The sequence below is a fragment of the Macaca nemestrina genome, chromosome 5, assembly GCF_043159975.1.
Source record: "Macaca nemestrina isolate mMacNem1 chromosome 5, mMacNem.hap1, whole genome shotgun sequence".
NCBI lineage: Eukaryota > Metazoa > Chordata > Mammalia > Primates > Cercopithecidae > Macaca > Macaca nemestrina.
This window is the reverse complement of record NC_092129.1, coordinates 27943754-27969715: the sequence shown is the minus strand read 5'-3', so window position 1 is coordinate 27969715 and position 25962 is coordinate 27943754. Positions and strand designations below refer to the sequence as shown.

Genomic DNA, 25962 nt, shown 5'->3' with positions numbered 1-25962 from the left:
TCTTTGCTATTTATTTTTGGTTAAATATACTCAGGCCTATAACTTAAATTGAAAAATTCCTGGATGCATTGTTATTGAGTATTATTTTCAAAATGAATACTTTTTATCTCAGATTATTTAAAGCTTGATGTCTATAGCTATTTTGATCATAATCTGTATTTTAAATTTTTAAAGGTCTGACAATAGCACATCAAAATGTATAAAATTAAGGCTATCACTACCAATACATAAATGATATATCAATATAGACAAATTATATGAGATTGGATTTAAAACATGTTGGTAAAAAACAAAAACAAAAACAAACAAACAAAAAAACCAGCTGAGAACACTAGTCTTTGTATGTGAGTGTGTTTTCACCTGTCACATATTATTAAGAAAATAATTGTTCACTTTCTGGTTTAGTTTGCTTTTATATAATTAGTTTGCTTAATAAGTCAAGTCAATCTGTGTGAACAAAGCAAATAAGATTAATTTGGGGCATTTAAAAAAATGCTACTAGTTATATTGATAGTTTTCATTCATAAACAATACTGTAGGTTGCCCTGTAGTACCTGTAAATGATCTGCACTTCACCTGTTCTTTCCAACTGCTGGCTGGATGTTTCCTTTTTGGGTGTCTTGTCAACATATGAGACACAATACATTCAAAACAGAAATAATATCTTCCTCCAAAGACCTCTCCTTTTACATTTTGTATCTCAGGTGAGGGAAAATTATCCTATTGTAAACCAAGTAAGAACTCTAGGAATCATTCTCAGTTTAAAAAACAAAATAAAAAACCCTAGTACATGGCTCGACATGGTGGTTCACGCCCGTAATCCCAGCACTTTAGGAGACCGAGGAGGGCAGATCACTTGAGGTCAGGAGTTTGGGACCAGCCTTGCCAACATGGTGAAAACCTGTCTCTACTAAAAATACCAAAATTAGCCAGGAGTGCTGGTGGGTGCCTGTAATCCCAGCTACTCGGGAGGCTGAGGCAGGAGAATCACTTGAACCTGGGATTTCAATGAGCCGAGATCACACCACTGCACTCCAGCCTGGCGACAAAGGAAGACAAAAACAAACAAACAAACGAACAACAACAACAAAAAAACCCCAAAAAACTGAATACATCTACTTACAGTTATGCAATTAAAATGGCATTTCCTGGCCAATGAAATTCTACCCAATTTATAAGCCTAAACCTAAAAGGCATATTCTCAGTGAAAACCTTCCCCAATTTAAAAATTAGAATTAATAATTTTTTTCCCTATTATCTGTATAACTTTACTGGAGTACTTATCACAGATTCAAATTTTTGCTGTTTGTTGGTTAACTACTTTTTCACAACTATTTCTAGATATAAGTCATTTCAAAACTTAGTGATGTAAAACAACAGCTGATTTCATTTTGTTCATCATTTAGTAGGTCAGGACTTCAGGAGGATACAGTAGGCCGTTTTCACTTGATTATCTCATATGATTGCAGTCAGATGTCCAGCTGGGCTGCAGTCACGTAAAATCACTGACTCCTGGATGTGAAGGATGGCTCTCTCAGAGGGTTGGCAGTTGATACTAGCTGTTGGCTGGGAGCTCAGCTGGGGCCGTGAGTTGGACTGCCTAGATGTAGCCTCTCTAGCATGGTAGTGTTAATTAGATTACTCACATGGCAGCTGCATTTCCCAAAGCAAGTGTCACTAGGTTCGCAGATGAATACTGCATGACGTTTTGTGATTTAGCCTTGGAAGTCACACAGCATCACCTCCACTTCTGTTGGTTGTAAATGGCTTGCACAGAAAACTGATAGATCTGTCCTGTCCAGGTCTCCTATTCTCTGTCTGTTTCTCTAAAATGTGTATTACTTTCCATTTCATGTTTGCAGGTCTAATTTATTTCCCTTGTCAAGTTCTGCCTCAGCACTACATGCTTTTTTACATCCTTTACTGAGTCCATTATGCAACTACTGGAGCCAGCACTTATGTTCTTGAGAGCATCAATATAGTGGTTCAAATCCCAGGTCTCCTATTTAAAGATCTTGGAAAGTTAGTTAATTTATGTGAAAAGCAGGAATAATAACAGAACCTACATACCTCATGGAGTTGAGAGAACTGAATGAGAAATTGGTAGAGAACATTGCGTGACACATAGTAAATACACAACATTAGCTATCATTTTTACCATATCTTTCTTCTTCAAAGTCCAGGTCAGTTTACTTGTACCTTTTAAAATATATATGGCATAGTCTGTACTTGTGGATAGTAGTTCATGGGCTTATTTTCTATTGTTTTCATATTTAGTCCAATGTCTTATAGACAAAATATGCCTGGAGATATCTGCATTGTGAATATCAACTCAGATGCCCTGTGATCTTTAAGCCTCAGTACACAAAACACATGAAGAAACTTGCATTTTTTTCTCTATTATTCTTTGTAACCTTTTCTTCCCATGATCTCTCTTGCAGAAATTAGAAAAGAAAAATCTGGGAAAACTTCTTCAGTTCTGAAAGATAAAGGTAACAGAGTTAATTTAATATGATAGTACAAATGTATTAGGAAATATATATTATTGAGAACATAGTACATTAACAGCATCCCCTTTGCAAATATGTAAACCAGAACTGCAGAGGTCACCCGCATATTTTTAAAAACTTGTATTTATGTATTTGTCCCTAAAATTATTTCTTCTCACTGTTACCCAGGAATTGCTCTGATTACAGTTCCCAAAAAGAAAAGAAAGAAAAATTTAAAAAGGATTTTTTTAGTGAAAAAGGTAAAACATATAGAAGGGAAGTGAAGAATATTAAGAAGCACTTGTCCTCAAATTCTCTGATTCTCTCCTTTCTAGTCCTAAAATATATATTTAGTGCATAATATATCCCAAGTGCTTGGTAAACACTGGAGATGATGATGACAGCAAAAATGGTAAAGCTACAAACAGGAAGTAAGATTTGATAATTAGACCTCTGCATTCTGATATTTTCAAATGCTCTGAGGCATATTCTGCCTGCTTTAGTCTTGTCACACTCTGTATTTCTATGAAAAAGCATGAAATTCTTAATTAAAATTTGAAACTTCTATCTCCTGAGTGGACTAACTGCTTTCCTCTTTGCCTATGTAAATATTTAACCTGATCCTAAGAATAATGTCCACATAAAACATCAAGTCTTCTCTACCTATTTCAGCCTTCAATGACTCCCCTCTCTTCTGAATTAACACACTTGTAATATTTATAATGTATTCTATAGTACGTATATGTGTTATATATATATACTATAATATATAATTTATTATATATGTGTGTTATATATGTATATATAATAAATTAACTAAAATTCATCTATTTAAACATCAAGATCTGATATCATTCACCTTAATTTTTTGTGTGGACTGATCAGTGCTATATTCAATAAGTATTATGCATCTAATATGCAGTAATTAAATCAGATACTCACTAGACACGAAGGGTGCAAGAAAAGCATAGACTATATTCTCTGAGAAGTTACAGTATTAATAACATAATTAAAATTATAACAATTATGTTATTATTAATTAGGAGGTATCCTAATTAATTGGACCATGAATTAATTAGGAGGTATCCAGGATGCTATGAGAGGGTGTAATAGGAGATTCTGATCAATTTTATGTGACCAGGAATTTTTTTCCTGAAGAAATAAAATGAAATGTAAATGAGGAGATGAAGAGTTAGCCTGGTAAAGGTGTGGGAATTGTTTGGAGGAAGGCCAAAAGTGGTGCATCTACTCTTTGCCAGGCACCTTGATACCTAATTAACATATTTGTTTCAGCAAAATGTACTGGCTACCTCAATTTTTATGAACAAGGAATGTGAGGTCTAGCAATATAAGTTACTCAGTGTCACACTGTGGGTAATAGGGAAAGGTAAGAGTCAAAGTCATCTCTGCCCCACTTTAAATTCTATTTTTTCTTTTTAACACAGACACTACTTGCACCTTAGAATAGGGGTCTTATATTTGTATTCACAAAAGCACTTTTGCTTTGAGTGTAGATCTTATAAAAACACACAAAAAATCTATTTGGCATGGATGCATTGGACATAAACTATGAAAAATAGTCTTAGTTCTTCTGCTATTGGAGTAACTACACTTAATTCTCACAGATGGGCTTAATCTATTTTTCTTTAGTGATTACCTGTATTTTGGGACAGTTCCCTTCCCAGCCTCCACTCTCATGTAATACGAAAATCAATAAAAACAGCATCCTTGATTACGTGAAAACCAAAAGTGTCATGAAAACATACTACCAGGAAAAGATATACATATATAATTTGCAATTAACATTTGTAAAATCTAAGTATTTTCTTCTTCCATTGTCATGTGGAAGAGATTTGGGGGGCATTAATGTCTTTATTTTAGTCTGCATTTATATCACAGGAATATTTGAAACACATGTTATTGTTCACTATGAAAGCAGCTCAAAAGAAAAGTTGGGGGCTTAACTCCAACGCTTCACTTTGGGCAATGATAATTATCAAAACTTTTAACTATTACTTAACATCTTCACATGTGCCACAGTTTAAACTAGTTGGAAGAATGATTGTTAAAATCTTTCCTGGAAAGCATTACCTGGAGGAAATAAATCCACACTGACCACTTCATTAAGTAGGCTCTTGTAACTTCTAATATTGTTGCAATTGTGTATTTTATATCATCCTAAATCAATAATCATATGCTGCAAAACTTATATACATAATTTTCTAGTGATTTCAAATTTTAGAGAACATAGTAGATAATTTTACAATTGAAATTCCTTACTGAAAATTTTTTGTTCAATGTAAAATTATCTACTATTTTCTCTAAAATTTTCAATCACTAGAAAATAATGTATATGAAGGTTTATAGCATATGATTATTGATTTAGGATGATATAAAATATATCTACTTTTTAATTCAAGCTGCATTAATGTCCCCAAAATGCCTTTGTTATATATAAGTTGAATACTGTTTTAGAAGAATTTTATTTTTTTCTGAATATAATTTATCATTACTAAGAATCAAAGAGAAAATTTTAATATTTCCTATAAGATTTTAGGGACTTTAAAAGCATCTGCCATGTTATTGTTTTTGGAGAGTCTCTTTGAAGCCTGCTGCTAAGCTGTGGCAGAATCAGAATGCAGAAATTTCACTTGCTAAAAATTCACTTATTTTATTAGAGTTGTATTTTGTCAGCTACTTCTATTAAACCACTAAGAGGTTGTCCACATTTGCCTGTTACTCATACATTCCACTTGCATGTGTACATCCAAATTCATTTTAAAATGATATTTCAAGTTTAAAACCAGCATTATTACAAGGAAATCATTTGGAGCCACATTGATCAGAGCTGTGACAACCATGAGTCAATTAGGCATTCAGAGATACATTATTAGGCTTTTGTCTTTATGTAAGGAAATATTGAGAGTTCTAGGGATGACTGTTTCAAAGGAAAAAAAAAAAAAACAGGAGAATGATATGTCTTGCTACTTTTGTTGCTGGTTCAGTTATTGACTTTCCTGGACCAGTGGACTCACTTAAGCCTTTTCAACACACCCACAGGGGCATAGTCTTGCATATGAGGTCTTGACCATCCAAAACACAGAAAATCCTGTTAGTGACCAATGATATTGGTTATCCTCCTTGTGGCATTCAACCTTATCCCAGATAACTTGTTTCTAACTCCTGGCCTAACATATCTGAGTACGGCAGATTCACCTACAGACTGAGAAAGAGCAAACTGAATCCAAACAGGCAACACAGTAGTTAAGTAATTTCTCCTCCTCTGAGAACACGATGATAGCACCTTTAGGTTTCTCTGTTGTTGGAGTAATGCAATTGGGCCTCAGAATTATTGACTAGTTTTGTGTCCCACGTCTGTGTATGTTTGGATATAATGGGAGAGGAATCTCGACAGAACTGATCTTCTTTAACTATGCTCAGGACTATGCAACTTACGATCCCCCAACTTCAATTTGTCCTCAACATGTTTTTTGTAGACATTTCCACCCAACAATTCCAAGCTAGAATTAAGGTTGGGGTAAGTTGTCTGAGGACTTTGAAACTGCTCCCCAACCATGCTGTACGTCATCATGGATACTCACCCAATTCCTCCTTACTGCCTTTGTCTCTGGGGGCAGTGTAAGGCAGTGGCAAATCTGAAACGATTTTCCTATTCCTTAGGGAATTGTTTTTCCATCACAATCTTCTTACCTCAATAATTTTGAGCGAGTTCCACTTTATATCCTAGCACCATTAAACACTTTATAGGCCCTGATCACCAAGAACCATAAATCATCCTATAGGCTCTTGGACACACACGAAGAAACTACCATATTTTAAAAAAAATGTTTTCCAATATTCTGCTTTTGACAAACAAGATAGACAAGTTGAAAAGTGGCTTAAGAGTTGACTCAAACCACTGACGTATCTCTCCTTCCTAGTGAAGAAGTACAGGGTTTCCATGTAATACTCTCTTCATTTTTTGTCGGATTTAATATCCTACTCACTTCCTTGAGTAGTTAGAGATTGCTCAGAGAAGTCTGTGGACTTCCTAAATTGGGACAAAAGCCCCTGAGGACAAAACAGATGCTGAGAATAAATGATCTGTAGGAAAGTCAGTGCAAGTGATGACTCAGCCTAGGAACAGAAGGCATCTTGCCAGTAGCAAACTTGGAAATAGAAATCACTTTTATTTTCTGAGATCATTCTCCAAAGCTTAAGGTAATGGGTTTACAATCTTTGAATGTCCTATAAAAGTGTATCTGTTACTCCACCCTTTCCTTCTCTCTCCACCAAAATCAATGTAGTTCTGTGGGCTGTCACTCTAGGTCCTATATTTTATAACTACTAAACCCTCACACAAACATACACACTCACCCATTTAGATCAACATGCTGAATCTTGAATTCTGAGACTCAAAGCATTGCACTCTCCCGCCCCACTGGGAGTCTGTTTCCACCACCACTTCTCATTTCACAACACATTAATCCTTTTGGCTTAGCCAGGAAGTACAAGAGCAGCAAATTACCACCATCAGCTTGAAAAACAGTTAATGAAGCTTCCCAGTGTGTTTGTTCAATTCATGGCTCTTGATTTCATCTTCATATGCTGAAGTATATGAAAAAAATAGCCCTATTTATACATAGCACCATAAATAGCAACATGAACATTTATTTGCCACAAAATACATTTTTTAAAAAGTTCTACTTGCTTATGGATATCTAAAGCTACAGCTTACCCAACAAGAAAATTTTGCTGTGAAAGATACAGTTCTTTTAATGAAACCTCAAAATCAATTCTTAATACATCCAAAACTATCTGGACAGAGTTAATTCTAAGTGACTACTACAGTGGCATCTCCATTTACAAGCACCACCATCATAGTCTCTGTATTTTCACCCAAATCATATGGTGGGAATAGAAAAAGGGACTGAAAGGATAGATCTCTTTCTTTCCCTTATAATTGTATTAAAACTCATTTTCGTCCATAAAATGTATATTGAGCGTTAATGTTGCAGAGGAAGAATAAAATGTGTTTATGTTTTATCTTTTATTAGACTGTTAATTATAATGATATTCAAGGCATTGCTCATATATATGTCTGGAGCCCATGATATGGTCTGAATCACACTGAAGATATGTTTGGAAGGTGGTAGAATAAGTAAAGTTTTATTTGCGTTACTTCAACCAAGGCCTTCATTTTGAAGACTTTAAAAGTTTATAGATAAAATTGTCTGCTAGGTGAAATTGTCTCTCAAATTTTGTTTTAGTCTCATTCTTGAAGTTTAACTTGAGTCTGAAGACTGAAACACCACTACATACATGATATGTGCAGGATTTTCTATTTGGTTGTTTATTTTTTTGACATAATATGGGCTAAAAGAAATAAACTGGTTCTGTGCTGATTAAACAGTTTTGGAAGACTTCTGGATGCTGAAGTCATGTGATTTTTTTAAAATTACAGATAAATAAGGTCCTATCCATCCAAATACTCATTCTCTTAAATCAACAAGTAGATTATAACTTGTTGAACAACATGTTTGTGCTAAGGAAAAATGATCAGTTTATGGCTTATTGTAGTCTATACTGATGTTTATTTGTTTCTATATGAGTAAAATCATTTTTAAAGTGCATTATAAAATTTCTACTTACTTTCAGCTTACTGATATTTTCAGCTTACTGACTTCATTATATAGATATCTGAAAATCTCTTTGTCTTGGCTTCGAATAAATGTTCGATGTTTCTTTTCAGAACCTATTAAAGGGAAAGAAGAGAAAGTTCCAGCTTCCCTAAAGGAAAAAGGTAATATTATACAAAGAAATGCGAAGCCACATTGATCTGCCTTTTGCATATTAAGTTATTTGCAACAAAGTAATAAATCACTTCATTTTCAGGGTCTCAAAACCATAGCTTTAGTTTGCCTTCATATGTTTTTAAGAAAAAGAAAAAATATTTATATGCCATCATTAAATTCTAAATTGTTCTATGGAATAAAAAAGAAAGTGTAGCTGCGTCAGAAATACTGCAAAAATTTTAAAAAGTCTCACGCTATTCTGACTCCACGGGTCTGTAGTGAAATGGAGGAATCTACATTGTATAAATATCCAAAGGGGGATCTTAGGAATAGCCATGGAAACCAAAGATTTAAGATAAAATGAAATAGTAAAAAATTCTCAGTGAAATCCTTTGATTCTGTAAGTTCATGTATAATAGAATCCTAAACATATCATATAGCTAGGAGGAACTTAGAAACTGTAGTCCAATCCTCTTGTCTTACAGACAAATGAAACCTGAATAGTCAAGACCTTTTTCAAAGTTATAGTTTGTAGTGGAGACAGCATTAGAACTTCAATCTCCTAAATCAAGCACTGTGCTTTTTCTAATGTGCTGTGGTGCATCTCTAGCCTTTCCATTGTGATAGGCTTGAAGTAAGATAGATTCTGATATGCCGTACATCAAATTATGTCCCCTAAAACACAAACAAACTTGCCAAATTCAATGTAAAACATTAAATTTCTAACTAATCCAAGTATATTCTGTGGACATGGCATTGTGCTCAGAGTTGTCTAATATTTCTTGGTGTCAAAGTAAACATTAAAAATTTTCCATTGTGCCCATATTAATGAGTCACTGAAATTATAAAAACCATGTAATATACTTACTATTGTGAATGTTAGAAGAAGAGCCCGTTTCCCTGTAAAATATTGACCACACTTAGTAGAGGGGCTTAGCGGTAACATTTTCATCTTACTGAGATTATTTTATTGATAAGAGAAGGATTTCTGGTGAGTTTACATAGGCATGGATTGGGGTTGGAAGTGGTATGGAGATCAGCGGGAGAGGAAACCTGACAGATCAGTAAGAGGAATGAAGGATGCATGGAGACCCCCCATTAGTGAGTGTAGCAATGTATAAAACTATAGCCTTAAGTCATACTTTCCTAATTTTTCAATTAATGTTAAAATAAACATAACTGTTATTTAATGAAATGTAAGAACACAACATTATCTTTTTCTCAACTTCATATGTACCTAATTAAAAAATAATAATTAAGGCAACATGACTTCAAACCTATTAAGGCACTTATGCCTTCTTTTAGAAATGTGTTATTATAACTAAAACTTTTTTTTTATCAGCTTTTATGGTAGTTACTTTATTGCTATACACTATTGTGTTATTTTGGCATAAGATGTAAACTAGTATATTTTGCTTTGCAAGAGGATTCATATATGTTATGTTAAATGTCCAACAGGCAGAAAAATAGTGCTATATTTTAGTATTCAAAGTTTAAATTAATTGAGAAAGGTAAGAAAAATATCCTGAACTTACTGAAACATTAATTCATCTTAAATAAATTCTAGGTTTCTTTAACATTATCTTACTGTTGGTTGACTTGGATATTATATAGCAATGTAAGTTGAAATGGTTAGATATCATTAAGTAATTTAATCACACAATGATGCTATATTTCTTTTGCCAATACAAGGTGGAAATATTTTTAAAAGGTGCAGACAGGAATATTATTTATCTATCTATATTTTTATTTTAAAAGTTTAGTTTTTGTTTATTTTAGTATCTGATGTCTGGAAATATATTCTCAAGAATCTTCTTCTACTTTTCCAAATATCTTCTTTTCATAATCCCATACCAGGTGGTCAGATCTAGCACCAGCCGGTTCATGGTTAGAGATATTAGTGATGGGGACAGGGGCAACGTATAACATATTGAAGAAGATACATTAACTAAATCCTCAGTTTTACTTCAATGTACCATTTTCTTCCTAATTTTTAGTGAGGACTATGACTAGACAATGGTTTGTACAAAAAGATAATTAAATGTAATCACCAGAATAATTATTTTAAATCTCATTTTATTATTATTATTATTATTATTTTAGAAATTGAGCCCTTAAATTACTGTCAGGATTTTAATTAGTCATTTTAATTTTTCCCATTTAGAGTGACAATGATCTCTCCCAGATAATTTGCCAGAATATTAATGATGCTCTAAAGTTTTGTGCATTGAATTTCTTCTTATTTTTTTGTTCCAAATGAGCAGCCAAAATTCAGACCTGTGATGCTGAATGTGAACGACAACTCCTGGAGATTTTATCAGCAAAGTGTAATCATATCATGCAAAGCGACTTTAACTTTCACCTGTAGGAGGTGTTATCTCATTAGGCTTTCTTTCATTAAAGGGGATGAGTACCATCTCACACATATTGGAACAGTCACATCTCAAATAAATCTTTAGTAACAGGAATTAACTTTAAAAGAAAGTTTGTTTGGTTAAAGGTTTAACACTTCTTCTTTTAGCAATTAGAGAGCTCCTTAAAACGTTTCATTAAAAGAGCATCAGACATAATATGACAATATCATGCACAATTAAATGAGAAATTAATCTATTATGTGTTAATCCTATAATACTTAAATAGCCACAGCATATTCTTCTTTGAGTAAAGGTAGAACCATGTTCTAATTTATGCTCTTAAATCTGCTTATGCACTAAACTCTCCTATTGAATTAAAATAAAAATGTTCAGGACTCATGACCAGAGATTCTGATTCAGTAATCATGTAGTGGAGACAAGGACTCTGGCCTTTTAACTGTCATTTTCCAGGAAAATGGAAGTGCATGTTCAAGATTTGAAGGCTCTTTTCATCTTCAGTCTTTAAAATGAAAGATAAAATATAGATGGATAAATTTTAAAAGCCATAACCATATGCAAACAAGAGGGAAACATTTAATTGGTTGAAAAACAGAGTGAAAACAAGGTAGTAAGCTGGAAAGAAGCTGTAGGGGTGCTGGGCTCTGGATCTTTAAACAGAATTGCTGACCAGGATCACATAAGGCAATAATGTTCATTGGAATAAGCAGGGATGTTGCACAAGTCTCATTGCAGTTAACCCGGTACTGAAGTGGAACCCCCATTCAAGAAAAGAAGGTGAAAAACATTTGCTGTGAATAGTTCTCTGGCGCTACAGTTAATAGGAAAGCGCAGACTCAGGAAAGTGGAGAAAATAAACTCAGCCCCTCATCTAGGACCTGAAGCAAGTCACGTATTGGAAGAGGGACTTACTTGTTCAGTAATATCCCTACTGACACTATGAGCCAAGTTTTGGAGCCATTAAAGTATACTTGGGACTAGAGGCCCAGTGAAAGATTGGGGTCAAAGGAAGGACACACAATCACAATCCATAGGAAAAAAAAAAGAAACAGAAATGGCAACGACCACAATAATGCAGTACTCAGGCTGACATACAACCCGAAATTCCAAATCATATGAAAAAAGTTAATAATAAGATAGGTTTTCAGGTGGATGTTGGTGTTGGTTGGGGGTGTGTGGTCATTTGAGGCTGCCTCTGCCATCTTCAGCACGTGGTTCCAAGTTCTGCCTATGCATCGGCATTGCAGCCAGCAATAAGGAGGAGAGAGTGTGAGGGCATGTGTGCCAGGTGGCATGCATCAGTCCCATCCCCTTGCCACCAGGGAAGATTTAGGCTCCTGATACATTTAACTGCAAGGGATTCTGGGTGAGAGAAGGAATGAAGAACAAGTTGTGTTGGCTAGTCAGGGTTTTCTGCCATTATATGCCTTTCTATATGTCTGAAGATTATTTTAATAGTATGGAGAAAATATGGACAATATGGAGTGATTTAAACTAGGTTGATTTAGACTAGGTTGATACAAGAATTTTAAAATGATTTTGACTAAACGAAACAACGCAAAAATCAATGTGCATGAATATGTGTAATATGATCACATATATGCATTTATATAACATAGCAAATTATACATATGTACTTATGTTTAAATATTAAATATAAAACACACTAAAAATGTCATCCTGATTTCAACATTGTATCAAATATAGTATCAATGGAGAAAAGGTATAAGAATTGAAAAAGGATAATCAAAGTTGTTGTATTTGCAGAAAAGTTATCTTCATAAATATTCCAAGTTTACTCACAAACAAAATATTAGTATGAGTAAGAGAAATTAGCAAAACATCTGAATACAAGATCATCTTATGAAAATTAATATTTAGCATTCCTAAACATAAGTGATGAATAATTCAAAAATTTATTTGTTCAGGGTACCCTATTCACAAACAAATTCAGAAACAAATTCTGTTACAAAGAATAAATGTAGGTAAATATTGATGACATTTTCATGTAAAAAATAGTGAAAAAAGTTTGAAATCCATTTTTAAAGGCTTGAGTAAGTGAAGCAATATTTCCTTTTCCTATCTGGAAGTGACCATTTCCCTCTAAAGTAATGTATAAATTCATATGATTCATATAAAAAATATCAACAGTATTTTTAGAGTGGAAAAAAATGTTTTCTTAGATGTCTTTAAATTTGAAAGGACAAAAATAAGAAAATACTTTTTTGAAAAATAATAAGGTGGAATTGCCTGACCAAATATAGTTACTTTTTATAGAATTGCTTTAATTAAAATGATATGGAAATAGTACTGGTATAGTAAAGCACACTGAGAGAATATAACAGTGAGCCCAGAAATGAAGCCCTAAATGTAAGACAATACATTAGATGACAAATGTATCATTGAGAAAATAAATGGAAAACCACACTTGCTTCTCATGTAGGAAAAATTTTAAATTCTTCTTTCATATTTGGGCAAAAAGAAATTTAAGACATCTTCAAGACTTGATGGTAGAAGACAAACTTCAAACATTCAGAAAAATAGAGGAGAAAATATATATAGCTTTTGGTTACAGTAGAATTTCTTAAGACACAAAGAGAGCAAATCCAGAAGAATAAGATTAGCCACACATTGGAAAAATATATTGCAATGCATATAATGAACAAAGAAAAATAACTGATATTTTAAAAATCTGCAGATTTTATTTTTAAAAGGAAAGCAAGCACTTGAAATTTAAAGTTTGCCAGTTTCTATTTATTTTAAAAATAGCTAATTGAACAAATGACCAAATAATAAATTTATGATCGCTGAAAAATGTGGGTGATATTTGTAATCAGTACTTCTTAGTTAATTTATAGTGTGGACTAACAATTTATTTCTATGACACAGTTCAGTTCAAACAGATGATAGAGAAACAATAGCTGAAATCTCTCTAAACTACATAAAGTTTTTACAAGACATTTATGTAAACCAAACATTAATAATAGGTGTATGTCTATAAGAAAATTTGGGTGACATTAAGAAAAATATTAATATACTCAGAATTCAATGTCATGGACTTGATAATATTTTAAAAAGTTGAAATACATTTCAAAATTGCTTCAACATATTAGAAGCCAGATTCAATCAAAATAAGATGCTACACTGAGGTGAGATAGAACTTTGAGATGGGATACTAGAAAAGAACATGCTTAGAATATAAGATTATACATCTGGTTTACTCCATGCTGAATTTGAGGTATTGTTAGGACACTCTAATAGAAATTTAGAACTGGAAGCTGGCTATCTGGGTGTATCAGAAAAAATATTGAGGTTGGAGATACACTTATGAGCCTGTATTCTGAATTTGAAGATGTGGGCATGCCATGCATGGGTGAGATTTCTTATGGAAAGAGCCAAGGGTAAGAGAAATAAAGTTAGTAGAGAGTAAAGTTAAGTCTCAAAATTGAGGAACCCTAAACCTTCTTCTTAACATGAGTATAACCAACAAACTTGAATTCCAATACTAGTAATCACTCTCTCTGCTATTTATTTTACAGAAACTGGTAATTTTGCATGTTCAGTTGTCACTAGTTTTTATGACTCATTGCAAAGGTCCAATGTTGGTTCTATAAGCACTATTTTAATATTGATTAATGCAGACACAAACCTGCAGGGGAAAACTCAATGATTTATCGAAGGAGTATGTGTTGTGTCATCTGCTTTTTTGAGAAAGTATCAAGACAGTTGGTCTCAGAGACTTACCCCAAAAGGCACCTTTCAAAATAAGTTGATTCAACATATGCCATAGCAAACTTAACCAATGTTTTTGTCTTGCTACATCTAGAGATCACAGATATTCCAGTGTCCAGTGATTAACATAAAAAGCTTGAGTTTTGTCCCAAAAATTCCAGTTTCAAAGTCTTCAGTGTTCTGATTCTGTTTAAACTGATATAACAGGGATGTATTTTGTCTTTTGAAAATGATAACTCTAAGAAGATTAAATTAATCTATATATATTTTTTATTCACCACTCTAAATGTTTAAAATGTTCCAATAGTATTGCAATTCACATATGTCATCTTCACTCATGTCATTGTCGTCCTCTACAAAATATTAGAACTTACGGTAAAACATTTCCATAGTCTAATACTGAGTCTAGAATATTTGGTTTAGTATTTTAATTTTTCTTTCCTTTTTCTGAGTTTTTTGGTGCCTAGTCTCTAATACAAATTCTTAGTGTGATTTAATTCTGCCCTGAAGTATTTTAGGGAGAAATATTATGACTATCATGTTAACAGTGAAGAAACTGATGCCCAAAGACCAAATGATTGTCCAAGATTTTTATGCTGAATTAGCTACTTAGCTATCAGATTTAATAACCACTAAAAATAATCTTATTTTTCTTTTTTTTCAATATTGGAATATATTAGCAAAACTTATCCTAACTCATAGTCAAAATTTTTGTCTTTGTAATAATTTTATTGTGTTTGCTAGGAATGGAGGAAGGTTACAGATAATCTGTTGATTAATAAAAAAAAGACCCATCAAGATTCTAAAGAATTAAATCTTAGAAGATGCCTTTAAAAACCATGATTAGTCATTTTCTGAAGAATTGTGAAAGTGAAAAGTGGACCCATAACAGTAGCACTTTCACTTTAGGCAGGAATTTCCAACCTGACACATTTCTCGTTATGTCCCTTATGCCAAAATGTCAAGTTGATAGGATGGAAAGAGGTCATGTATTATTTTCAAAAGTAGTTGAGGGGGCCAGGATTTTCTCTGCAAGCACTGGCTTTACAAAAGTACTGTATCCAAGCACTGAGAATTTTTATTTTCTTCATCCTAAATGTTAATATACAACAACAATATGTGTACAGCTGTGTGTATGTGAAATACACGTGCAAGTCTAAGCATAGAGCTCCAATATTCCTTCCTGGGTATTTTTTAAATGTCAGCCCTCATTAAAAAGGCAGAATTGAATGAAAGAATGGGTTACTATCGCACTGCAACCCTTCTTATCACTCCAAGCTATTTTATGCATATGTTCTAATATGCTTCTCTCCTTGAAGGGATTTTTTTTTTTTTTAAGAGATGAGGTCTTGCTCTGTTGCTCAGGCTGGCATCAAACTCCTGGGCTCAAGAGATCCTCCTCCCTCAGCCTCCTGAGTACCTGTAATTGTAAGCATGCACCACACACCTGACTTCTGTCTATTAACATTTTAAAAAATATATTATTTCTACTGTAAGTCATCTATTATTTTTACATTTTTGAACAAGATATAAGATGATTCATACTTAAACCTATGACCTTCTATCTACTTAATTTATTATTCTTACTTCAAATTCAAGAAAATCAATACTGGTACCCAGAAAAACAAGCAAGAGTCTAGTGACTTCCCCTCAGTAAAGGAGAACTAAGGAATGCCTGCCTATTTACCTTGATAAGAGGCTTTTGCACAACTTTCCGAACCCATTGAATGGTTTAAAGTCAGCAGGTTCATTAGTTGAAATATTTCCAACCTGCCATCTGCCATCTTCAAATAACAACACAGGGCCTGGTTCTGACAGTTTCTGCAGGACCTACAAATGCATGCAGCCACCTCCAATTATATCTTACCTATTTAAATGCCCACTCTTCACATTGGGAAGCTTCAGGGAAGGAAAGAATAATGAGGCACATATAAGTAGGCATAAAAGAAAGAACAGATAAAAGCAGAGTGACACTATCAGAAGCGTGGTACATTGCATTTAGCATATACAAAAGACAAAAGACAATGAAAATGAAATGATGACAGAATAAGGCAGGGACAATGTATACATTTATTCTGTGCTGCAAAGAGAGAATACCCTGTGGCCCATTTTGTGTTTTTAATATCCACTCAGCAAAGCTTTTCTGTGAGCATCAAACTCCTATGGGAATGTTGCCAAGGAAGGATTGCAGAATCAGGACTCAGGCATAAAGCATTGAGTCATGACTTAAGCACCTGCATTACAAACTGGAGTCATTTTAAAACTACACCTACAGAAACTTATCAAGCATAATTGCTTTTGTTTTGTTTCTGTTGTTGACTTAATGGGTCTGAGAGGTGTGTGAGAGAGACAGAGACAGACAGAGAGAGACAGAGAACATGCATGTGTGGAGGTGTGCTTCTGTGTGTGCCTATGTGTTATGGAAAAAGCACTGATGTCAGTAGTTTGAGGCTTTTGCTTCCTGAAATAACTAGCAATAAATAAATTAGTTCATGTAGCCACTCTGAATAGTTTTATCAGACAGACAAATTAAATATAAATATCTGAAGATAATGTGCACCAGGGTTCAGTGTCTGGTGGGTCAGTTCTAATGTGTTTTTCCACACATGTAAGTGTTTTGGATTGTGAGACAGGGATTCTGCTTCATATTTTGATTTAAACACCCTAAAAATGAAGTTAGCATTTTGATTTCCCTGTCATTTTGAGACAGCATTTTAATTTAGTTACATATCCATAACAATTTTTGAGTGTTCACATAATGTTCTGTGGCTGTTCTAGGCAGCGAGGCTCCAAAGACGAAAAGACAAATTTCCTGTCTTCAAAGATCTCACAAGACAGTGAAAAAAGAGCTGGGACAGGGGAAAAGTGAAATGTTGGCCAATGCTCCCTTCAGTAAGGCAGGCCAAATTTTCATCCAATCAATGGAGATCTGTTATTTCAATATTAGTACTTGAATGCTCAGGAAATATTTGTTAAATTATTCAGTCTAATTCTAGCCACAAATTCCTGAGATAATTATAATGTTCCCATTTCAAAAGGTAAGAAAATGGAAATTTGGAGAGTTTCAGAGCCCACATATTAGATTACTTGGTTGAAAAGGAAATAAATTTCAAACTGAGGAATTGTTTGCTTGGTTAGCTTTTGCCTGTTTGTTTGTTTTCCTTCAACTGCAGTGGCAAAAATGATCTCTGCAACTCCTTGACATGAATGAGGTTGAACTATCACTTGAGAATATCATCACCTTGCTTCTTTATTATGCATGGAAGGATTCCTCAATTCATGAGCAAAGATGATACTAATTTAGAAAGATAATCAGGAAAAATGGGAGCATAGAGAATGCATGAAGTGTCAAGACCATATGGATGTGGCTAAATAAGAGAAAGGAAAATGTTAAGCAGTCAGTAGAATATTGAAGTAAAGAAATGTACAGCCAGATAAGATGAAAAGCTATGTAGCAGTAGATGTTGGGTGTTGGTTCGCTGTGTGACCTCACCCAAAGTTAGAACAATTTCTTCTTTTGACAATCTATGAACTGAAGAAGTTCAAAATCAAACTCAAAGGCAGTCAAATCTTGTCTTTTTCGCAGTTATATTTATCTGGACCACAAAGCAATGTGTCTGCAGCAGAAGAAATCAGATACCATCCAGAACAGCAGACTGAATATTTGCAAAATAAGCATTCCTCTTAAGACTTATTTAGGGAGGGTTATCCCATATCTGAAATATTGAAGTCAAGCTATTTGGAGTGACAGTATTTCTATATTCCATGAAATACTTCCTCGTGCAGAAAACAGAATGTAGAAGAGCGTGAGTGTGTGTGTGTACAGGCACACGGACATTGCATCACATTTTCTTTTAAATAATATAGTTAGGACAACAACAAAGTTGTGAAATTGTGTGTCTTTGTGTGTAGTAGTTGTGTAGTTGTAGTAGTAATAGTAGTAATAGCAGGTAGTAGTAGTAATAGTAGCAGGTTTTCATCAAAGTCAAAATATTCAGTAGATCCTGAATAAAAAATGGTTCAAATGATGGAAAATCCATGGATTTGGAATAAATGTATGAATGTTGCTTGTAACAAATAAAATTCTTTTTATTTTAAAATCCATATTGTATTTAAAATTGTGTTATAAAAGTGTGAGAAAAGTAGTTTAACATATTAATGAAATGGTTGACATCCACCATTTGCTTTGTACCTGGCACCATTCTAAGTACTTCACGTGTAGTGTTTAATTTTCACAGCAATCCTGTTTTCATTAACGTGAAAATGGAAGCACTGAGAGTTACTTGCCCAGGTCACACAGTTGCCATCCAGAACTGGTGTCTGGCAGTCTGATTTTAGACCTATGTCCTTAGCCACCATGTTTTCCAAACCCCCTCATACTAAAACTCACCTATGGTTGACCAGCGATAACACTGCTAATGTTCCTTTATATATTTTACAGAAGTAGGTTTTGTGAACTGCTTTTAAATATAACATCTTCCCATGTCATTAAACATTGAATACTACTCCAGGAGTGTGTGAGAGAGTTATTCATTTTCTATCAGTGCTCAGACTGCTTAGTTTTACCAGCTCAACATAGGAAACTATATAATATGATTTATGATTTAAAGACTGGCTTGAAAAAAGTAGAAACCTCTGTGACTATATTGTATATGTTAATTATAATCCTAATGACTATTAGTAATTTGTGTAGATAACACAACATAGATAATATAGACGGACAACTTATAAGAAGTAGAATGTGGTGTGCCATATAGTTTTCATGTATTCAGTGCTTCAAAGCTTTCAATTCTATCTGTAGCAACTTTAGTTTTAGAAGTGTGTTTAAGAGCTTAAAACTTTGAAAACAGAATTTGAATCCCAGTTTTGGCACTTACTAGGGATATTTAAACATATTATTAAGTATATTTACATATTATTAAACATATTATTAAGTCTCAGTATTGCTATCTGTAAATTGAGTCTAATAATAACATTTACCACATAGGAGTGGTATGTAAGGATTGTGAAATTTGTCCATTTTTTCAACAAATATTTGTTGATCTCTCTTCTGTGCAAAGAACAGTCTAAACACTGTCATGTATTAGGGAAAATAAAAATTCATCCCATGACTCATTAAGTTTATATGCTATTGGGGTTAGAGAGCTAATAAACAAATGAATGTTTAATATTATATAAATAAAATATAGATGACATATATAATATACTTACCTTAGAGATTACCATGTGGCAAATGCAAAGTGTCATTGGTGCAAAATAATAATAATTATTATTTTATTTTATTGCACATGTAAGATACCTATGTGCTAAAGAAGCAACTGTGATAATAAAAAAAAAATGAGAAAAAAATCAATGATATTTAGCTTTTGCCTTGCAAAGTACTTAAAATAGAGGCATTCTGAAAAGAATGCAGATTCTTGGGATTTATATATTGAATAAACGTGTTTCTTTTCATTTTATGAAGACAAAGCAGAGACTCCTAAACAGAGTTGGTCTCCACTGCTGCCCTTCTGACTTAAGCACTTGCATGCTGAAGTTTTGGTTTGCTTATTCTACTTAAAAATACTATTGATAACATTGAAAAATCACTAATGAAGCTCCCTTCCCCAGGCCCATTAGCAATTTACATTTCACAAATGAAATCAACAGCCTGGAAAAGTCTGCACAGGAAATGGCAGGCTGCCTGCCTCAACAACTTAGCACGGGGCCTTCTTGGTTCCATATTTCCGCAATGCTTGTACGTGTAGCCCAAAATGAAAGGCTTCAGTGGCAAATGTTTACAGAAATTAGATATGTTATTATTCTACAATAGTAATTAGTGGTAGAAAAAAATTAAACAGTGAAGATGGAATGAAAAATAAATGCTTGCCTGCCGCCTCTCTGAACTCACGGTCCCAATGGCCAGTATTAACTAACAACTGTCCTTAGTTTCCAGAAGCATCTCATTATAACTTTTTATTGAGCTTCATATATAGACAAAGTTTATATATATATACACACATATGTAAATATATATATAGTTGTTTTTATATGGCTTGAAATAAATCCTGGTTAGAAACTGCAATCTCATATGGCTCAAAAAATACTTTACTGTCAGTAGAAATACCATCTACAAAATAAGTGCACTGAGTTCTTAAAAATCGAGTAGCCTAATAAAAGAGTTGTTCAACTTAGAAAATCCGTTGCCTATTTCTCACATATCAATTCCTGCCTCGAATATTCAAGGGCAAAGTCCCAATTCTGTTTAAAAAAAAAAAGAAAATTACTTTGAAAGATCATGCAATTTGAGTTTATGAGCATAATTTAAAAATAGCTAAGCTCTTTATACACATCACTCCAAACTCTCACATCAATTTTACAAGATTATTTTCTCCATTTTAGCAATGGCAGAATAAAGACTTGAGGTTTTACGTAATGCCCAAGGTCACAGAACTTAGGAAATGGGCTTGCTTTTAAAGTCAGATTATAGAACCCAAAAACTGACTCTTCATACACCAAAAAAAAACTTATTCTAGGTCATCTTTAGCATTACTGTTCACATAACACTAAAGCCAGTAATTCTATTCTAGAAAGAGGGCCCATAGCTACACATTAGATAGCATCTTTTCATAAGAATGCATACAAAATTCTGTGTACAAGACCAAAGTTGGTTCTGGTTGTATTGTATCCATAGTTGATAAAAATATACTCCACAATTTTTCCAAAAGATCGTTAGACACACATTAAGTCCGAGAAGATTTCATTTCAAGATTGCAATAACAATGTGATTGACAGGAGTGAGAGCTGTGTGCAGAGTGGGAAGCAAAACTGTTTCAAATAGATACCTATTCTTGATGAGCAAAATGCTAATGAACTGTGTCCTTGGAAAAAAAGATTTAAATTTGCAGTAATTTGTTTCTAAGAAATCCAAATATTCAAAATTAGCCATACTTCAGAAACAGAACTAAGAAGGAGACCAAGATCATTCTATCCAGACCTTGGGATATGACCCGGGTGAAGGGAAATAGGTAGGGAAAATGGAATCATAATTCTGCCACTTAGCAGCTGAATGAACTGTAAGCTTCAGTCACTTCATCTACCAAATGGGGATTAAAATAGCATGTACTTCATAAAATAACGGAATAACACAAGTTAACAATTGACCAGCACTTGAGCCATAATAAGTACCCCAGAAAAAATAATTCTTATTACTAGAATTGTGCTAATTTGCTTGAAAGTTTAAACTGTACTGTTGACCTAGCGTAGATTCAATAAAGGCAGAACTGTTGGAGAAAAAAAAAAGTTGTTTCCTTTCCAAAGAAGCCAAAATCTCATCAGAACTCACCATCAAAAGAGAGAATTGTGTTATTGTAGACTAAGTAGGAATTAACTTTAGCCTAAACTGACTGAGACAAAACATAGCATCAGGAAACCCAACAATTGAAGGTATCATTGAATTATTGGAGGCCATATTTGCTATCATTGGAAACATAAAGACATCACTTATTTTTTTAAGTTTCTGAAATAAAATGTAAATGCAACAGCTATGCGACATTGAACTTTTATCTCTAGTTCTAGAGGCACAAGATGAATCAATTTCTTCTAGGACTATGGATACCCAACAGGGACCTTTAGTCTTTCTATATATTCCATTTATTTCACTCATTCATTCCTTCAACAATATTCGTTGATCATATACCACATGTCAGATATTTCACCCAGTGCTGATATTTGAGTAATAAAACACAGTTCTTGCACTAATGGAGCTTAAAATCTAAAGAGTGGTTACAGACAATAACAAAATTTTCTATAATACTGTGGCACATAGAAAACATTAAAATAGGGTATATCTACAAGCTAAGTGAATGTGTCAAAAAAAGGGGAGAAATATGTGCCAAAGAGTGTCAGAGTGCATTAATAGCACCAATACTACTTGCATTCCATACTTGCATACTGAGTGCTTTCAAGTATTATAGGGAGTAGGATGTACAAGCCTATGACATTCTTTATTATATACAATTCTGCAGTTAAACAACTTAGCTTTTTAAATTATAACTACAGAAAATGAGACATGGCTAGGCTAAAACCCAAATAAAACTGGTAGCATTATCCCTTATACATAGTTTATGCTCACTAGGTATTCCAACTATGACGTCAGTTTTTCTGCTGTTTGAAGGGAGGAAAAGTATAAAGTACCAGAACTCTTCCATTAATCAAAAGAAGACTCTATACCAAGAACAGATAACTATAAAGCCTAAGCAAAGTTGGTTAAATAAGAGGATAGGCTGGCAACATGAAAATATAGGCAAGTATCTATTCATTAGGGTGGGGCTATAAATATTACTTGAATAGTTTAAAGAAGCTATGAATTTATTTTATACTGGTGTTTTTAGAATGCAGAATTTCTGGACAAAAGACACTGTCCCAGGACAATAAGAGAACAAGATACTTCATTTCACTGATTGTTTATATTATTATATTAAATTTAAGTAAAATTGATTTATTTTATAAAATTAATACTAATAGAAATACTGGGAAAACAATAATTATATTAACCACCAGGTGGAGCCCCATGAATTAAATGTATAGTAGTCCAAAAAAATTACTTAAGTTGATCAAATTAGGAAAATTTATGACATTTTTCTTCTGAGCAATTTTTATTAATTTTTAAATTTGCAATGTTTGGAGAAAGCATAAATTATAAGTCCTGGCTTTTATTAAAGACAAGAAGCCAAATTACTTGATTAGCATGAAACTTTTTTGCAAACTGGATATTAAAATCAAAGTATTTTTGCTTAAGTTACTTTATGATTTACCAAAGATACATATTCTATTAATATTTTGATAACAGTATATAACTATAATTGAAATTGAGGACAAGAAAAATCAGTGAAGCCTACCTATTAATCCACTTTGTACTGATTATTTTTCAAATTTTTTTTCCCCTTTTGTTTGTACGTGTTTATGTGTATGTTTTACCACAGAACCTGAAACTAAAAAAGATGAAAAGATGTCCAAAGCAGGTAAGGGTATTTTGTAAGATTTACATACAAGGAGATGTTCTGTTTGGTTGGAACAAAGCTAGTTTTACAGTTTTACAATCATGACTGGATAAAACATTTAGACATCCAAAACATTAAAAAAATACTGATGCTACGTGCTGTATATTTTACAAGTAATAAGCAATAAAATTAAATGTATTCTAAAGTTAACAAAAATTCCTTGCTTTCTGGTAGCAGATTTTGGGTAAGTTTATCAAAGCGCTAGAACCATTTTCTTTATTTACTGGGCAATTGAACACTGTTTATGAAATGCTAAGAGGGCACCTTAAATGTCAGAGGCTCCATACAGAGCGAGACAAATGCCCACAATTTATTATTATCATGCATTGATTTTTATGAACCTGTATTTACCTGCTTTCAACCATTTTTGATCTCTAAAAAAGGAGTCCCACGCGATCCAACCTAACAGATTAAACATTTTTCTTTCCCACAATTAAATGTGCAAATATTTTATGGAGACGTAATCCATTGACCTATTGGCTATTAATTTGAAAGTTGAAATATTTTTAAAATAGACTTTCTAAAAACAGGTTTGGCAAGGGAAGAATTCAAGAGAATAGCAGGGCACTCAAGGCAAGTGATGAAGGTTGAGTGGATGAGTAGCATAGAATAGGGGAAAATGTAAAAAAGGAAGACAATAAATCCTAAGGAAAATTTCCATTATAGTCTTTCCATTTGTTAATCCTAATTCAAGTATTTTATATCTATATAAGGAGATTTATATATTGATATCTATCTATATCTGTATCTCTCTGTATAGTGAAAGTGATACTACATAAAAGCAGACATTCATGCTGTTGGTCTAAAAATTTTTGCATGTATTCATTTGCACACATCGTAGTCTATATTTAAGCAATTATTGTAATTAACCCTTCTATGTATATGTTAAATATTAAATTATTAAAGTCACTTATCTTAAGAGCACTGCCATTAGACCAAAATAAATTGTTTAAGTTATTTTCTTATTTTTAGTGATTTTTAGTGAGTGAGCATGCCCATTTGAAGTAATTTTGTGTAATTTTAAAATATGCATTCTTTGGAAGATCAGTGAAAAGTTGAACAATTTTGAGGCCGGGCATGGTGGCTCACACCTATAATCCCAGCACTTTGGGAGGCCGAGGCTGGTGGATCACGAGGTCAGGAGATTGAGACCATCCTGGCTAACTTGGTGAAACCCCGTCACTACTAAAAATACAAAAAAATTAGCCGGGCGTGGTGGTGGGCACCTGTTGTCCCAGCTACTTGGGAAGCTGAGACAGGAGAATGGCGTGAATCCGGGAGGCGGAGCTTGCAGTGAGCCGAGATTGCGTCACTGCACTCCAGTCTGAGCAACTGAGCAAGACTCCGTCTCAAAAAAAAAAAAAAAAAAAAAAAAAAAAAGGAGAAGAAAAGTTGAACAATTTTAAACTGCAGAAAGAAAGCATAATAGAGATAAAATGGTATATTGAGTGTTTACATCAAAAGTTACAACTGAACTTTAGATTTATCTTCAGAAAAGGAAAAACTGTGTACAAAATAGGTGCATTATGTTGTCCTTTCCTGTTTGCATAACATTGTATTTATGCTTTATTTTACTGATGATATATAATAGAAAAAGTAACATGCACTAACAATTTCCTATTATTAGTTTACATTAAGTATTTATGTCTATTTTATTATTATTACTTAAATTGTATTTTAAGTTCAGGTGTACATGTGCAGGATGTGCAGGTTTTTTACATAGGCAAAAGTGTGTAATGGAGATTTGTTGTACCAATTATTTCATCACCCAGGCATTAAGCCTAATATCCATTCGTTATTTTTTCTGATCCTCTTCCTCCTCCCACCCTCCACCCTCCAATTGACCCCAGTTTGTGTTATTCTCCTCTATGTGTTCATATGTGCCCATCAATTAGTTCCCACTTATAAGTTTATCCTTAGTTTCCTAAGGATAATGGCCCCCCATTCCATCCATGTCACTGCAAAGGATCTTATTCTTTTTCATGACTGCATAGTATTCTATGGTGTATGTGTACCAGATTTTATTTATCCAGTCTATCATTGATGGGCATTTGACTTGATTCTATATCTTTGCTGTTGTAGATAGTGTTGCAATGAACACATGTGTACATGTGTCTTTGTAACAGAAGGATTTATATTCCTCTGTTTATATACCCAGTAATGAGATTGCTGTGTTAAATGGTATGCCACGCTGGTCTTTGATGAATCAACACACTGTTTTCCACAATGGTTGAACTAATTTACAGTCCCATTAACTTTGTATACACGTTCCTTTTTCTCCACAACCTCACCAGCATCTGTTATTTTTAGACTTTAATAATAGCTATTTTGGTTAGTGTGAGATGGTCTCACTGGAGTTTTGATTTGCATTTCTCTAATAATCACTGATATTAAGCCTTTTTTCATATGTTTATTGGCTGCATCTATGTCTTCTATTGAAAAGTGTATTTTCATGTCATTTGCCAACTTTTTAATGAGGTTGCTTGTTGTTTCTTGTAAATTTGTTTGAGTTCCTTATAAATGCTGGATGTTA

The 25962-nt window shown here is 33.4% G+C and overlaps 1 protein-coding gene across 24 annotated transcripts in view; it reads left to right on the top strand.

Annotated features, from left to right (window-relative positions):
* Window positions 1–25962, top strand: part of LOC105465538 (triadin) — a 408157-nt gene that overhangs the window by 286385 nt on the left and 95810 nt on the right. For all 24 annotated transcript variants that reach the window (XR_011623327.1, XR_011623326.1, XM_071096392.1 and 21 more), the window contains 3 exons: window positions 2442–2492; window positions 8242–8292; window positions 23352–23390. Coding sequence is in view for 22 of the 24 variants with exons in the window: in XM_071096392.1 (XP_070952493.1) it covers window positions 2442–2492; window positions 8242–8292; window positions 23352–23390 (141 nt within the window). In the remaining 2 variants the exon portion in view is untranslated. The remainder of the gene's footprint in view (window positions 1–2441; window positions 2493–8241; window positions 8293–23351; window positions 23391–25962) is intronic.